This window comes from Pseudopipra pipra, chromosome 4 (assembly GCF_036250125.1).
Source record: "Pseudopipra pipra isolate bDixPip1 chromosome 4, bDixPip1.hap1, whole genome shotgun sequence".
Classification (NCBI taxonomy): domain Eukaryota; kingdom Metazoa; phylum Chordata; class Aves; order Passeriformes; family Pipridae; genus Pseudopipra; species Pseudopipra pipra.
Window position 1 is genome coordinate 12714574 of NC_087552.1, and position 16724 is coordinate 12731297.

At 46.8% G+C, this 16724-nt stretch overlaps 1 protein-coding gene across 2 annotated transcripts in view; it reads left to right on the forward strand.

Annotated features, from left to right (window-relative positions):
* MAML3 (mastermind like transcriptional coactivator 3) overlaps positions 1–14342 on the forward strand; it is a 240315-nt gene extending 225973 nt beyond the window's left edge. Inside the window, exons 3-5 of one of the 2 annotated variants that reach the window (XM_064651583.1) lie at positions 4968–5204; positions 6963–7047; positions 10330–14342. In XM_064651583.1, the coding sequence (XP_064507653.1) occupies positions 4968–5204; positions 6963–7047; positions 10330–11321 (1314 nt within the window). In that variant the 3' untranslated portion in view covers positions 11322–14342. Of the gene's footprint in view, positions 1–4967; positions 5205–6959; positions 7048–10329 lie in introns of both variants that reach the window. The other variant, XM_064651582.1, reaches the window with a different exon arrangement.
* Positions 14343–16724: the final 2382 nt, after the last annotated feature.

Below are 16724 nucleotides of genomic sequence, written 5' to 3' on the forward strand. Positions count from 1 at the left end.
GACCCCCCATTCTTAGCACACAGACATACACACACAGACACACACGCAGTGCCTAAGAGCAGAACCAGTGCTTGTCTGCCTGGCAGCAGTGTGGTGCAAGCAGGAGAGTGGCCTCTGCAGCAGCTCAGAGCTGTGCAGAGGTGAGGGCAGACAGTGCTGTTCTGTCTGGTATGTCACAGGCCATTCCCTCACACCGCTGTGTTGTCTTTATCCAGAAAGGCTGTCGTCCTTGAAGACATCAAAATGTGGATATCTGCCATTTCTGACGTGTAATGGAGTCATAGTGTAAAAATGCAATTCTTCTTTCTGATTTGAATCTCTTTTCAGCTTCCAGCCCTTCTATCTGGTTTTGCCTTCTTCACTGGATAAAAGAGCTCTTTAAGGGATTTCTTCCCTCGCGAAGGTATTTTTATACACCATGGTCAAAGCATCTCTCAGTTCTCTTTGTGGTAGGCTAAATGGATTGAGCTCTTTAAGTCACTCTCTGGCAAACACTTTCTGCCTCAAATCATTTTTGTATGTTCTTTTCTGCTCTGACTCTAAAATGTAGATGCCTGATTGTATACATTTTTCTAGTATCATTCTTCTAATGCAGGATGCAGGATAAACCACCTTCCTGGCTTCTATTTGCTCTTCTGCTCTTTGTATATTTGAGGATCCCATTCACTCACACACCACAGAATGGCACAGGGAATTATGTCTGTTTGTCTGTTCTGCACATTTAGACCTTGCTTTCCAGTCTGTGTTTCCCTCAGCATTTTGGGAAATATTTTGTTCCCAGATGTGAAATTTCTGCCAGTAGTTGCCTGGAACAGCCCCCTTTTCCCTGGGGTGCCACTTTGCCCCCCTGGCCTTCAGCAGGAGCAGAGCTGCCTCCTCCAGATCCAAGGACTCCAACCATGAGGCACAGAGGGCCGATGAGTAGGCTTGGCTGTCCCTGAGTGTGCTTACCCACACCCAGCTGCCCAGCTCTCAGAGCATCAGCTGGTGGTTGTTCTGCTTGTTCTGGAAGAAAATTGTGTGATTGCTTTTAGCTGTAGCTGGGAGATTGAATGACATGTGGAAGGAATAAATTGCTGCATGGTAAGGAAGAGGCATGTAAGATTTGAGACAAAGAGGAAAAGATCTTTTCCACTCCCCTTTGTTCTCTTTTTAGAGTCACTTGTGTTTACTGTGCATAACTGTACACATATATGCACACTTATCACTCTGAACTCCTGCGGAGCATCCTGTCTCTCCTGTAGGGCCCTGGAAATACACTGGGAGGACACAGGATTTATTCTCCTGTTGCTTAACTAAGGATTGGATTATCCAGAGGGGCAACTCCCATGCGGGTGTTAAGTAAGCAGCCAGATCCCTACAAAAGTTCATCTTCCTAGTGCTGTGCAGCTATACAAGCCAGAAGTGTTACGCTGACCATTTGGAAACTGTGGCTCCTTTTTGGCTCCGTGAACACCACCTTGGCCCTTTCAATACCCGATTTTGCTCCCAGGGGCCAAGCACTTGATTCTGTCCCTGGGCTGCCTTAAAAGTGGGCAGCTGAGGCTGCAGGGACAGGAGGGCTCCCAGGAGGCTTAGCCAGGGCCAGCCTGTGTATTTGAAGTCGCTCTGTGGCACAGCTGAGGGGGCTTGGCGCCATCACCCCCCTGGTGTAACCAGCCTCTCGCTTGCCCCGCGGTGGGGACCTGGCGGCGGAGCTGCAGCATCGCTGCTCCCGACTGGAGCGCCTGTAACTCTGTTATCAGCAGGGAGCTGTTTGCAGCCTGCAAGTAGCACACAGTGGCTTCGGGTGGTGTTAAAAAGAGCCAGAGTGAAAAATCAGAAGTCACACTGTACCATCTTCCCAGATGTAACAGGCTGAGAATACAGCCTGTGTTTCCCGTTCCAGGACATCTTGTCGCTCTCTGCCTGTGCCCCCACAGGGCACCCCTGTACCCACGTGCACACAAGGACAGGGCCCTGCGGGAAGCAGCTGGGCTGTCCCCTCACTGCTGCGGATCCCCGCAAGTCACAGGGTGAGTCAGGCTGTGGGAATGAGCCGCTGGAGACCAGCACAGGCAGCGGCAGGGGTGATGTGCAGCCAGAGGCTGGGTAGCCAAGGTGCTGGTGGGGGCATCTGGAGAGGGAAGGAAGAGGCAGCAGTGCCAGTTGGTGGAGAAAGGAAAATGCAGAGGCTGGACAGAGGGTGTAGGAAAGAGAAAGGAACGGCAGGGAACGAGGAGGAGGAGGAGCAGGAAGTCTAGGGGCCGGAAGGCTCGGGGTGCAGTAGGAGGATGAGGGAGCTGGCAGACAGAGCAGGAGCAAAGAGCGTTGTCAGTGAAGCTTGGATTAGTTTGGTTTTGAAGCTCTGTAACTGTATGAGTGCTGCACTTAGCCCGAGTTGCTTGCCTCGGTGCTCGGCTTCTGCGGTGAGGCTGCATCTCAGCCATGGCTTGTAAGAGGCAGCCGTGTAGATCACCAGTTCCCTGCCACGCAGCCGACCACCAGGTTTCATACCCTTGGACGTTGAGAGCAGCAGTGCCAGGCTGCAGAGATAAAGCTCTTGGGAAAGAGCTCTGCTCCCAGGTGCTAGGGAGCATTTTCGTGCCTGTGGAGGCCTTTTGCCTGGGCTATGCTCTTATTTTAAGGACACACAACCCAGGGCTGCTCCCAGTGATGTCAGCAGGGCTTTTCGTCATCGGTTGGGAAGAGCTTTTGCCAAAAAAAAGAAAGGAAAGGAGAAGAAATATTCCATGTGGGAGGGTGATCTAGATGAAGAAGGCCTGGCTTTAAACCTGTTATTAAAACCAGAAACATGAAGTTTTCGTTATGAGTAGGTAAACTCGTGTACTCCAAAATGACTAAACACACAGCACTGGAAGTAACACCTTTGTGATAATCCTCGTATTTCCTTCAGCTGCTGCACAGTGCATGGGGCTCACGTCAGCTGGTGGGGCTCCTTTCAAAGCTTTCTTCCTTTTTAAACTCTGGAATTAATTTATAACATAATCCAGCAGAGAATGGAGTGCTTTTACTGTGAAGTGAGTGTGTCCCTCAGCCGTACCCATGCGTGCATTAAGAGCCAGGGCAGTAGTTCTGTAAGGAGATTTTTTTTGAAGGCAATTCAAAGAGGACTTGGGCTGCAGCCCCAAAGGCAGCTGTGCACTGAGGCTCGAAGAGGAAGCTCTGAGGGATGTCACTTCACAGCATGCCCTTTGGCTCCCAGGTTTTTTCCCCCTCCTTTTTTTTTTTCCCCCCTCGTACTGGCTGCAGCAAAGGCTCCATTATTTGGCAGCGTGGCATTGCTTTTGTCTATAAATGGAAGCGGTTGGCCCGTCTCCCAGTATAACACAAGATAGTCCTGTGTATCAGTTATGCAATCAGTAGGTTGATGACTTCATCAGAAGTCGGGGGAGGGCCAGGGGGTGGTAGGAAAAAGCCTTTGCCATCAGCTCTGCTGGAGACAGCTGATGTCTGTGTGTGTCCCCCCCACAGCAAAGAAAGCAGGAGCTCAGTGACAGGGGTGGGTGAAAGGGCTCAGTGCGGGAGGAGCTGAGGGATCCTCAGCAGCTGTAATTCCCTCACCCCAGCTTGGGGGAGCCCCAGCAGCTGCCGCAGCCCTTGCCCTTAGGACGCTGCAGGGACCATGCTTGACCAGGTTGTAAAGTGCAGAATGAGTTGGGACTGGAGAAGCAGAAAAAGGAGCAGGGAGGGAACTTTCAAACCAGGGCAGATATTAAAAAGGCAAAGAACCTAAATATCGGAGAACTGCCTTTCAGCAGAGAGCCCTTCAGGGAATATCCGTGCAAAGTAGAGATGCGGACAAATTGTATTTTGTTATTTCCTCAGAAGGGTCCTTGAAAACCTGACCTTCATGCAGAAAGGCCGATCCTAATTTCCCAAGCTACATGCAAGCATTGATTTTAACCCTTTCACTGACTGGGTCGGGGTAGGTGCCGCAAGATCGCCTTTCCCTACGTTCCAAATCACACAATAATTGACATTCCTCAAACCCGTCCGTGAAGCAGGTGAATCTAAACCTCACTCTGGCGGGCTTTGCACAAAGGATGCTAAAGTGATACAGGTCAAGTTGGTGTTTTTAAATGAGTACCCATCCCTATTCATCAATTAAAGAGGTTTTGAGGGCTCTTCACACGCAGGAGGAGCACCCGAGGCAGGGAATGGTCCAGGCTGGCCCCGGGGAGGCTCCGGTCCCGCTTTGGCCGGGCCGCGGGCGGGCAGCGACACCTGCCGGTGTCCCCCGGTGATCCCGGCCCTCCGTCGGGACAAAGGTTGGAATTCCCCCCGGCCTTCCGTCGATCCCTGAAAGGCAGCGAATTGGATGAGGAACATGAAGAGAAAGCGGGAGTGGGTGCGGGAGGGGGAAAGGAGCCTGTCCTGCGTCCTGCCGGCCACGCACGGTGGTCCAGTCCTGCGGGAGGGAAATCTCGAATAAACACGTAATGCGGTGAAATCCTGAGGTTCTGGAGCAGTGTAAGGAGAATTAATGCTGCCAGCTCATTGTGTGCACCCAACACCTTGGCTTCTCAATTCAGAGGACTGTTTTAAATTGTTGTTATGAGGAGTGTTTTAAATCGTTATTATGAAGAGAGGTAAGTGGAAAGGAAGAGAAAATGTACTTGTCTCCATAAGAAGGGAGAAAAAGTTTAGAAAAACATGACTCAGAAGTTACATGTCCTGCATGGAAAAAAAACCTTCGCACACAACTTCATTATTTCATTATAAATGAATTATAAAATGCTCTTGCTTTCCCTGAGGGGCTTTAAACTCCAGGAGAAAAGAGGAGCCAGTTCCCTGTGGGGAACAGCCCATGGTCACAAGCCATGTGCATCTTTGCAAGGACCCACTTTCCGCAAGCTCCATACTTCATCCACAGATTCAGTGCTTCTTCAGTTTAAAGAGCTGTCACTTCTCTTGCCTGTGGAGAACCCCAAGTAACGAGCCCTTCTCTCTCTCTCTTTGCACAGGAGCACCAAGTGGGATTGTCACGGACTGCAGGGCCGATGCAGCCTTCTGTGCCACCAGGCTCCAGCAACGTGGTCACGGGCACGAGCTCCGGGGGTCCTTTCCTAGGGAACCAGCCTCAGGCAGCCATCATGAAGCAGATGCTGATAGAGCAGAGAGCCCAGCTCCACGTAATAGAGCAGCAGAAACAGCAGTTTCTCCGAGAGCAAAGGCAGCAGCAGCAGATCCTAGCGGAGCAGGTACAGTATCCATCTGTCTCAAGCACTGCAGTGCTCGCTGGTATGAGAGCGTGAGTGCTACAGACAACACCAGCCTTTCCTTCTAGTAATTCCTTCCTTTAGTAATTCTCTCTGTGTGGCTCCTATCGTGGTATTTCAGCAATGGTTGTCAAATAAGAGGCATCTATCTCAGTCCTACCATTAGCTTGGCAAATATTACCTGTGTTCCCAGTGGTGGATTTGGCAGTTGCATGGGATTTTAGGCAGTGGGAAAGTTAGCTCTTAGCCTGGCATCTCATGGTCAGTTTACTCCAGCAGAAGCAGACTCAGCTACAGCTACAGGCACAGGTCCTCTCCCCTAGCTCTGAGTGTGGTCTTGCACTGGCAAGATCTATGTACAGCTGCATTGATGTGGGACAAAGAATGGATGTGGGTTAAAAGTAACCTTAGTTAATTTAAAAATAAAAAAGTATTTACCCAGATCAGTTCCTTAATCTGGTTTATTGCATGCCAGTACAAGCAGTTAGGTTAGCACAAAGGAGAGACAGCAGCAAGGGGAGAGCCAGAGACTGGAGTGGGAGAGCAATATAACCACTCTCACAGTGGCAATGTGGAAGACCTGCATTGGAGCCTATCATCTGGCTTCCTGAGCTCTTGAGCTTTGCAATATGGATGTTAAATTACCCAGTCAGAATGGTGATGCATGCTTAATTCAGCTGTAGTTTAAAGCAGCCTAGGAGAAAGTCAGTGGAAAGTCACACTGTTGAGTTCCTATAAGATCATATCCAAAACTGAAGTTGCAGTCCCCTAATGTTATCTAGATAATATTCTGATAGGTCAGCAGTTGCTTGAAGCTTGGCTTATCCTCTCTTGCTGGGAAAACATGGCTTAGGACCTGTAACACATGCTTATGAATGCAGGGATTAGTACTTCCTTCTTTCCCACCTTTGCCATTCTCTTACCTTTGTTACACATCCTTGGTTTTGGACACAGTGTTTGTACAGCTGCAGATGATACTGCAAGACATGTCCTTTTAATAAATGCTTAGTTGAGCATACCCTAGCATCTGAAAGCTCTGATAAACTCTCTCTGCTTTTATAATCACCCTTGATTCTGTTTTACAGTATTCATGAGTATTCATAGAAAACAACCACAGAGGAGCAGTGTGGTCTGGATCAAGGGAGAGATGCATTTTGCAGTCAGCCGCTCCCCAAATATCATTCACTGAAGCACAAGAGGAAATGTGCTTTTGTAGCCGTTTCTGGTTTGGCTCAGGAATGGTCCTAGGCTGCAGTGCTTGGGTCAGGATGCAGTACTCCTTGCAGCTGACTGTTTTGAGTGCAGAGGTGAGGGAAAGTCTTGTACCAGGAACACAAACTTCTAGACCTTAGCAGGAATGAGGGAAGGAAAGTGTGTGTGGCTACAGCTGCCCTTAGACCTCAGTGAGCAAAGTTAGTCACATCCCTCCCTCTCCTTTCTGCCTGACAACAGTGCAGTTCATGCTGTAGAGGTCAGGATGAAGTGGCTGTAAGTAAGGAGAAGTGTTGTCAGCTCAGTGCTTGTTCCTTTTTGAACCAAAAAGAGTCCGCGTGCCGAGTAGCCCAAGTGCTCTCAGAAGGACTCTTCAGATGACTCTACTTGTCTCTCCAGAACAGCTCACCAGATAAGAACTGCTGCAGTTCTGCTGCAGTACTTTTGCCACCAGCCCAGTTCTCAGCTCAGTAATTAATTAATCATCTCTTTCTCTTCTGCTTTCTTTCCCTCCTTCATTTTCAGCAGTTGCAGCAGCAGTCACATTTGCCTCGGCAGCATCTGCAGCAACAGCGAAGCCCGTATCCAGTGCAACAGGTCAACCAGTTCCAAGGTAAAAGTCAAATTATTTTTCCTAATTTGGAGTCAATATATGCCCCTATACTAGGGCCGTGAAACCTCATGCATTTTGTGAAGACCGGGGTTTAAGCAGTGTGCCAGAAGAGGAAAACAGACTGTTGCACACACCACATATTTTACCAAAGGGGAATGCCCAGGTTTGTGTCTTCAGTTAGGTTTATAATTTTCAGTGAAAGCTGCATTTTTTTTTATGCCTCTTTGATGTCTGGACATCATGGATTCATTAATGGATTTGTCTTGTTTGCCTCCACTTTTATGATGCTTTTTTTTTTCAGCTAGCATTTCTCACTGTATCTTGGTCTTACCCCTCTTAATTCCCCACTTTATCTAATTTGATGAGCAGAGAATTTCAGAGAGGGCATCCTTAACTGGAGAAGTGACTCATCAATGTCAGGTGTGGGAAACACAGTGAAATACCTGAGATGTAAATAGAGATTTTTTTTAATTATCTCAAAAAAAGCAAGGCCTATTTTTATGTGCTCCCAGGTAACTGAAGGATGTAAGTACAATAATTTGGCTTAGGAAAAGAAGTTTTCTGAGATTTTTAGGTGCAAAGGATCATCTGAATGTCTTCACTAACCATGGGTTCTCAATAGACATGAAATGAACACACACTTGCACTCTATATTCATGATAGTGTCATGTAACTGCAACAGTTCTGGTTCCCAGGACACGAACAGGCAGCCACACCTTCTGCTGATATATATCAGGGTGGCTTCTTCTAATTGCCTTCTCATTTTTATCTTTGGCAGTATAAGTTCTGTATGAAATGATTTTTATCCCCCAATAATTCATTTGCAAAATCAGAAAGTGTGTGTGCACTGCCACACACTGAGATGCACATGTACAATCTTTCTGCATTAATACTTCTTTGAAACCTTTCCTTCATATGTATTATTTAAAAGAAACAGAGAAGGGAGTTTAGGCTAATCTGACAGAGCAAGGAATTAATTTTCATAAATGAGCTAATATAAGTAGTTCACCATTTTTTCCTATTCAGTCACATGAATGTAATCCAGTGCAGTAGGTTATGTGTAAATGAGGCCGGAAGGTGGCCCAAAATCTTAAAATCTGTTGCATCTCTCTTTTAACTACTCCTTGTCTGATCTCCTGTCTCTTACACCAAGCACAGTAGTTAACAAAAGTAGTATGTGAACCCAATTGCTGTTAGTGGCTCCTTTGGAGCTTTTCAGCTGCCATTTTCAATTAAAAACTAGCTAAAGATGCATTAAGATTTCAACATGATCTGTATCTTCAGCACTTGCTGGAGTCATCTTAAAAAGAGACTGTTTCTAATCATCAAAGGAGATGATCTAAATTAAGAAAAATCAAGGGGACCCCGGTGCCAATCATTAAGAAAGTGGTTTGATAGCAAGGCTAAAGTAAAAGCTGCTGCTACATGTGCCCTGTTCAAGTGTGATCCAGATGGTCTCTCTTCATGCTACAAAATGTTTCATTTATCTATATGCTGGAGCTAAAAGCATCCTTCAGAAGCTTATCATGCTGCAGTAAAAGGGAGATGTATCCTCTGCATTATGTGCTAAACTATAGAAATGGCACTTCCTTTATCCAGACCCATTTCTCATGGAAACCAAGCCAACATGAATAACAGGGACCAGTATTCTCCACTCTCCATGAATGTTCAGATATGTTGTCTGCCACTGAGGGACAACAAATAGGGGCTGATTTAAGAACATTCACATTCTGTTGTACAGTTCTGAACTTTTAAAGCAACCATTTTATGTTTATGCCTTGCATTCAATAACATTTGAGCCGGGAGCAATTGTGTGCTTCATGCACTCTGAGCTTCACCTGCAGAGTATTGTATTTAGTCCGGTATAGTAGTGACTCAAACCTACATGGCATAATCTGAGCTCCAGGTAATTGTTTTTAAATAAAGATAGTAAATACAGAAGCCTATTGGCTTCCCAAAAATCAATAGCTCCCCCCTACCCTTGAAAGGAAGATGCAAACGTGGTTCAGTTATCTGCCACGGTGTGGAATTTAACAAGGTTAGGATTTTCTGGTTTCCCATCACTGGCCTAAGGTGAAGTAAAATGTGCTTATAGTATTGATTCACTAATACACTCTCTCTGCTTTAAATGTCCACAAAACCCCAATTTTTCTTCTTTCCATAGACTTAATCAGTAGCAATGCTATAGAAAATCCATTCATTTATGCCTCCTGAGCTATTAAAAAATTGATTGGCCTTCTGAGCCTGACATTTCCATTTTCAAGGCTTACTTTCGAGAGACAATGGCGATATTTAAAAGAGAGCTTTAAATGGTAGACTGAAGTTCAGTTGCTTTGCTGCCACTGAAGAAGACCATGAAGTCTTTCCCATTTGCTTCCTAGAAGCTGAACTGGGTGTAGCTGAAGAGGATAAGTGCTACTGAATCACAGGGCATATGCAACTTTAAAACCTTAGGGTCTTTTTTCTTTTCTTTCACAGAGCAGGGTGCACATTGTAGTGGATCCTGGGGAGAAAAAGTACACACAAAAAAGAAAGGCTCACATTTACTCTTTACAGGGGACTTTGACTCCCAAGTCACTTTTTAAAAATTTAATCCCTAGTCCTAACAAAGTAAGAGAAAAGCCCATTTTAGCCCTGTGGTTCCTGTGGCCATCAAGCTTAGATACTTGATTAGGTTATTACCAGGGAGGCAACACTGGCTGTAATCATGTATTAAACATCCAGTTGTGTTGCCTTGATTTTTCAAGAATCTGAAGTCATGAATCCCTTTGGGTACACATCCCAAAATTGTCCTAATTGAGAATTACTTAGTGAGTAAATCATTGGCCTTTTAACCTTGCCATCCTCATGTTAGGCCTGAAGGGAAATTATGTTGGAATGGAATTCTCTGCTGAGCAGTGTCCCGCTTCACCAGTTGAATACACAACACCATCGGGCGATTCCTGTTTAGGAACAACACTGGAGCTGTGTTGGCTCTCACCTTCCAGGAGAGGGAATTTGGCAGGTCAGGACAGAGGCTGCAGCCAAGGTGAGGTGGGGAACATGTAGCCTCTGAAAGGCAGTAAACATTAGGCAGCAAGCACATCTCCCAAGGATGGGTAACCTTCTGGCTCTCTGCTGACCTTCACATGAAAGGTTGTTTTATTCACTTGGAAAGCACAGCAATCTGAAATCCTACTGCATTGCAAAAGGCTCCTACAGATTCTCTCTTGTGCAAAGACATGTTAATTAAGGTTTACAGGGTTGTGGCTTTTTTCTTACCTTCCTCCCTTTTTGGCGTAGGTTCACCCCAGGATATAGCAGCTGTGAGAAACCAAGCAGCACTCCAGAACATGAGGACATCCCGAATGATGGCCCAGAACGCGAGCATGATGGCAATGGGTCCCTCCCAGAACCCGAGCACGCTGCCCACGACTGCGGGCCAGTCGGATGTGGGCATGGCTCCTTACAGCAACGCCTCCTCCAGCCAGCCGGGAATGTACAGTATGAGCACAGGGATGAGCCAAATGTTGCAGCACCCAAACCAAAGCAGCATAAACATGGCACATAATGCAGGCCAGGGGACGAGGCAGCCTGCCTCCGGACAAGCGGTGGGAATGGTTGGCGGTTTTGGTCAGAACATGCTGGTAAACTCCGCTCTTCCCCAGCATCAGCAGCAGATGAAAGGACCTGTGGGCCAGGTCTTACCAAGGCCACAAGCACCACGACTTCAGAACCTGATGGGGACTGTCCCTCAAGGAACACAAAGCTGGCAACAGCGAGGCTTGCAAGGCATCCCTGGAAGGACTAGCGGTGAAATGGGGCCCTTCAATAACGGCACCACGTACGCGATGCAGTCTGGGCAGCCACGGCTGTCCAAGCAGCACTTCCCGCAGGGGCTTAATCAGACAGTTGTGGACACGAGTGGAACAGTAAGAGCCCTGAACCCAGCTCTGGGAAGACAGCTGCTGCAACCACTACCTGGGCAACAGGCAGCCAGCCAGGCCAGGCCCATGGTGATGTCAGCAATCAGCCAAGGGGTCCCCACCATGTCAGGCTTCAGCCAGCCCCCGACGCAGCAAATGCCAGGTGGTAACTTCGCTCAGAGCAGCCAAGGCCAAGCATACGAGAGGAATCCCACTCAGGACATACCTTACAACTACAGCAGTGAAGGAGCAGGGGGGTCATTCTCCAGTTTAGCAGAGGGTGCAGACCTCGTGGACTCCATCATTAAGAGCGGACCAGGGGATGAGTGGATACAAGAACTTGATGAGTTGTTTGGAAACCCCCAGTAAATGGGCTTGTACAGTCTGGAGCTTTGGTTGTTACATTTGAAAAAGAAAAGAGAGAGTTGGATGTTCTCCCCATCCCTGGATGGTTGGTTTTGGTTTTTTGTTTGAATTGTTTTGGTTTGAGGTTGTTTTGTTTTCTGTTGTTTTTAATCATGCAAACTGAGCTGATCTGTAGCCAACCTTGGAAGATTCAGGGGACGATGACAACATTGGCATCTCAAGGCATTCTACCAGGCAACCTTTGCTGTATGGCAGTGCCCACTTTGTGTCTGTATGAGGCAGAGTGGGGAAACTGGAAAGGCCAGCTGATGCCTCTGGTTGGGAAAATTTGTTCTTTCCCCTCTTCAAATGAGGTTTCATTGCATAGTGGTATGGGGTGCTCCCAATGTCTCCCACCTCATATAACTGTGAACACTGCAGCTTTCAGGGGAGCAGATGAAAAGCCTGGAGCAAAGCCCACAGATGTCCATGGGCAATTGCACAAGCCCTGGTCAGAAATGGGCTTAACCCCGGGGGTAGGCAGCTCTCAGTGAGCCGTGGGGTCTGGGCTGTCGTAAGGGAACATGCAGCACTCACGTGATAAACCTGAACAAATCACAGGGAGATCACCATTTTCGCTGCAGAGATAAAACTTCAGTACAAGTGCAGGAGAACATTAAATTTGTCAGTGTTGTGAGGACAGTTTGATTATGGGACTGCTGCTGGAGAAAGCTTAGGTGGGTGGGTTAACTTAATGAGCTGCTTAGTCCCCTTGGGACTTGCAGTAGTGCTTCCCTGTCAGAGCACTTTGGCATGTACCTGCTGCCTGGGGGTGTTAAAGGGCTGAGAGGTACCAAGAGACATCAGCATAGGTCCTGAGTGGGTCCCTCCCTCTCCTTCCTTCACAGTATGTTCTCAGTTCACTTCCCTCCCCTCCTGTCCTTAAATGTAAAACAAGGTGAGCTGGCTGCAATTTTTTTCAGGTGAGCCACAAAGGAGCAGGCAGGGGATGAGAAAACAGGCATGAGAAAACATACAGTGAGGATCTGGCATACAGAAGGAGTTTCTCTTCCTCATTTGAAAAGTGCAAGTTTAGCAGGTAGTATTACCCCGGGATGTCTGGTCTCTCAATGGGCTATGTTCCGTTTTAAACAGATGTTTGGTCTAATCTCTCTGGTTTGCTGGAATAAAATTCAATGCAGCTTTTGAAGAACAGGAGCCAGTGAAGGACTACTGTAAAGACCATTCATGAATGGGTAAAATAATTGATATTACAAACATGGGCTCTGCCCAACTAAGGTTTTACGTGATAGCAATGTATCACTATCTCCACTGTGTGGACCAGTGCTGACCAGCACTGTAATGAAGTTGTGATATATCTCGCACAATATCAAGTCACCAGCCATTCTGAATGTGTAAAGCAGCAGTTCCCAAGCTGCAGTCAGAGGCTGAGGAAAGGTGTTCTCCCAAACCTCGAATCTTTTTAGTGTTTTCAGCTGAGAGCTGCTTATCAGGTTATATAGCGGTGCATAAAAAATGTTAACGTGATCCAGAGTCCAGAACTTTTGGACTACTACCCTCTGACGTAGTGCTGGCCTCCATTAGCCATCAGCTGTGCTCTGCAGCAAAAGTGTATGACTATCAGTGCCACCTCTCCAGCTACCAATTACCTCCTCGTGTGCTGCTCTCCTTGGGCCCAGCGGTGTGAAGTGCCGAGCCGCTGAAATCCACGGAGGCTGAGGGCATTGGCACTTTGCAGTTTCACATCCTGCCTTTCCCTGTGGAGTACAGATATGCATCACATCAAAGAGTGGGAGCAAATGGGCCTGGAACCATCTCAGCGCCCCATTGGGTTCCCTTTTGCACAGTATCACCTTGCAGGGCTTTCCTAGAGGAAGGGAATTACCTGTTTTAAATGCTATGATATCAGCAGGACAAGCTGCATTTTTAATGTGCTCAAGGTGAGCTGTCAATCCAACTTGCCCCGGCTGATATATTTTTTTAAAACAGCTTTAGTTGCATCTTTTAGCCAACCCCTTTTTAAAAAACACAAGGACCAATTCCAGTTCCTGTTGAAGACCATCAAGGTTTGCCTGTCTCTGCTTCAGCAAGGAGCCAGGTTGGGCCCTAAGTCAGTGTAAGGGAGCACCAGCCAAAGTTTTTGGTCGGTCTTGAGTGTAAGCACCTCTTGGTCAGAATGGAAGGGAGAGGCAAACATTGAGAGAAACAGTAACCAAGGTGCTGTGTCTCTGTGTGTGTCAGGCACACATCTGTCCAGCGCTGTGTGATGGAGTTGTGACAGGGTGGGGAGCCATCCCCAGCCTGCTGGATGGGGGGCAACGCTGGGGGTGGCACAGCATCCCTTCCTTGGGTGCCAGAGCTGGGAAAGGAAGGTTTAGAAACACACAACCACCATGTGGCAGCAAAATGCAAGTCCCTGCGCATCAGGGAGAGTCAGACTTTGGTGAATAAATGGTGATGAAGACAAGTCTCTGTTGTCTTTGTAAAGCTTCCTCCAAATACTCCATACTGGGATCAAGTACTAGAAAGTAGATTTTATTCGATTTGGGGTTGTTTTTTTTCTTCTTTCTTCCTATGGTGCTGATGTATATGTAATGTTAAAAAAAAAAAAGTTATTTGTAAATATGTTTTTACAATTCTACAGATATCACTGGGTCTACTATCTGTAAAATATATACATATAAATATATATATATATACTGTTTGTTTAAAATAGAGTATTTTTATTTCATTCCTTAACTCATCCTTACTGCAGTGGTATTGCACTTCAGATGACGTCTAATTACTAATTTGTACTGTATCCCTGACAGCAACTTGCTCCATTTTATTCAGATTTTTCTAGCTTTCTGGTTTTACTTTGTACATTAAGCATTGCTTATTTCCTTTTAAGACCTGTACAGAGCTCTGAAAATGTAGAGAAAGACCTGATGTTAACACCACTTTTAAAGAAAAAGAAACAAAACAAAAAAAAAACCAAACAAACAAAAAAAGAAACCCAAATAAAAGATGGTTATCTGACTCATATACCTGGTGTATATGGATCATCTCTTGCCCCACTTCTGCGCCTTGATGAGTGATCTTCCAAGGAGGGGAGGGAAGCTGGATGCAGGCAGGCATGTGTGAATCCCTGAATCCCAGGCAGCCCCCAACAGCTGTCCCTATTCCTGTGGCAGCTGAGCCACACAGACTGCTGTAATGAGCTGCTGGCCAGGGAGTGCTTCACCACCTTCTGCTGTGCTTTGGGGCCATGGTGCCCCTTTCTCAAGCAAGGTGAGCTACCAAAACTTCCTGTGCTCTGAGGCGAGGCCTGTGCTCAGGCAGATGCTGTGGGGCAGTTGGTCCATAATTGGATCCGTTAAATGTGGCAGCTCCAAACTTTTGTGGTTTTTGTGTGTAAGGAGCAAAAGTGGAGAGTAGGGAAGTGCTTTCAGGGGAGGAGACAAGATGGAGACCCTAGGATTTGGGATTCCTGTGGCTGAAATTTGAGGAGGTGAGATGGGGTGGAAGAAGGGAGATGTGGGGTTGGATGCGGAAGTTGGAGAAAAGAGGTGGGGAAACTCGGGAAGCATGAAGACCCAGAGTAGTTCCCTGTCACCTACTGCTACGACAGGATGAGAATGGTGTTGTCAGAAGCCTTTTGGAACATAGATGTGTACTTGTTCAATGTGTATGACCTGTTCAAAGTAAGCATGCCACACAGGCTTCAAGGCTTGACACCACTTTGTACATGTTTCCAGCCTACGGGGGAGTCGTGAGGGTTCAGACATCGGACCTTCAGGATGCCAGTGTGGCTTGGCTCCATGTACAGCCTTAAAGGTGAGGTTCCCCTTCTCTCCTTAATGCCACTCCAAGACATTTATCATTCTAGATATGGATAAGGAAGAACAAAGAAGGAGACTGGCCAAAGAAGGAGAGCAGCTTGCTGGAGTGTACACCTCAAGCATGTGCTTTCTTAGAAGAGATGCTTTCAGCAAGAGGCCGTTGGGTGCCGACTGGCTTTGAGGCTGCAGTGGGGACCATCATCATTTCTGTTAGTGACCAACAGGTGAACATTTACAACAGGAGCATTTGCATCAACTCACAGTGCGTGCTGAATGTGCACCCTGGTACTGACTCCTCCACCAGCAGGCAGGAAGTGGTGTGCTTCTTCTCATTACATTCATACCAAAGACTGATACTGCCAGCATCCATCTGTTAGAGGTGTGTTTTGATTTTAATTATAGATGAGTCAGTCTTTAACACTTTTCCATCACAGACATTCTGCCCTGCTTACTGGGGACAAAGCTGTGACTCAGAAAACAGGTGGCATCCTCAACTCCAGGCCTACTTCTGCCCTCTCATTAGCTGGTGGAGCTCCTAAAATGTTAGGTTCACGTTTATCCCCTTGCACTCTGGCTCTGTGTTGCCAGATAACGCTTTGCAGCCTCACACCTGTCTTTTTTGACATATGAAATTGTCCTTGTGTGTGAAAGCAGTTTCTCTCTTTTTGTGAAAGTGGAGGGGAGGAGAGGGAAGCTATCTATAAATACACTAAAGAACTACAACAGGTAAGCTTGAAATGGTATAATTTCAGAGGCAAAGAAAGACCTATTTAAACACAGTTAATGACCTCTGGTCTCCTCTAATCTGTATTTCAAGTCTGTTACATGGTTTGGACCTTTGTCTTTGTTTTGGTTCGGGAGGCAGCACTTCCTGCAGCCTGTGACTGACTGAAGGCATCACCAGCAGGTGGGTAGGTGGATTTTCCATATTTCAGCCCATAAAAGAAAAGTTAATGGAAGAATTCCTGGTGATTTATGTGGTAGTTAAATCTGGCCCTGTTGTACTTTCTCCCTGGAGTTAAGTGATGGAGAGCTGCCCTTTCTGTAGCTGTGTCAGCTCCAGTTTGTTCACCGTCATGATCACCATCACCATCTATCCTTTTTTCCTTGGCAGCCATCATTGGACCCAAGCCTCGCACCTTTGTACTTGTTTAATTTTAATGTTTTAAATGCCATTTCAGCCTTTGCTACCTGCAGGCATTAAGTTGTGCCTTTTTATCATGAGATAACTTCGTAGAATCACAGAATGGTTTGGGCTGGAAGGGACCTTAAAGACCATCTCATTCCAAACCCCCCCTCTGATGTGTCCATGTGTCCACCTTTTTCATATGAAAGGTTACTGTGGACCTGATCCACCTCTCAATTATTTTGTGGTTAGGTTATCAACCTCAGTACACTATTAGAAAGCTTCTGTGCCTTCTGTTTGTCTGGGCTGGCTCTCCCCTTCAGAAGTGTGACGTGGCTACAGCCTGCCTTCTTCAGGAGGCTTTCTGTGAGGACTGGGAGGGCCTCACTTCTACAGAAAGAGTGTTTGAGCGTGTGTTGGACTGTAAACATGTGTATAAAATCAAAAGATCTTTGCAGA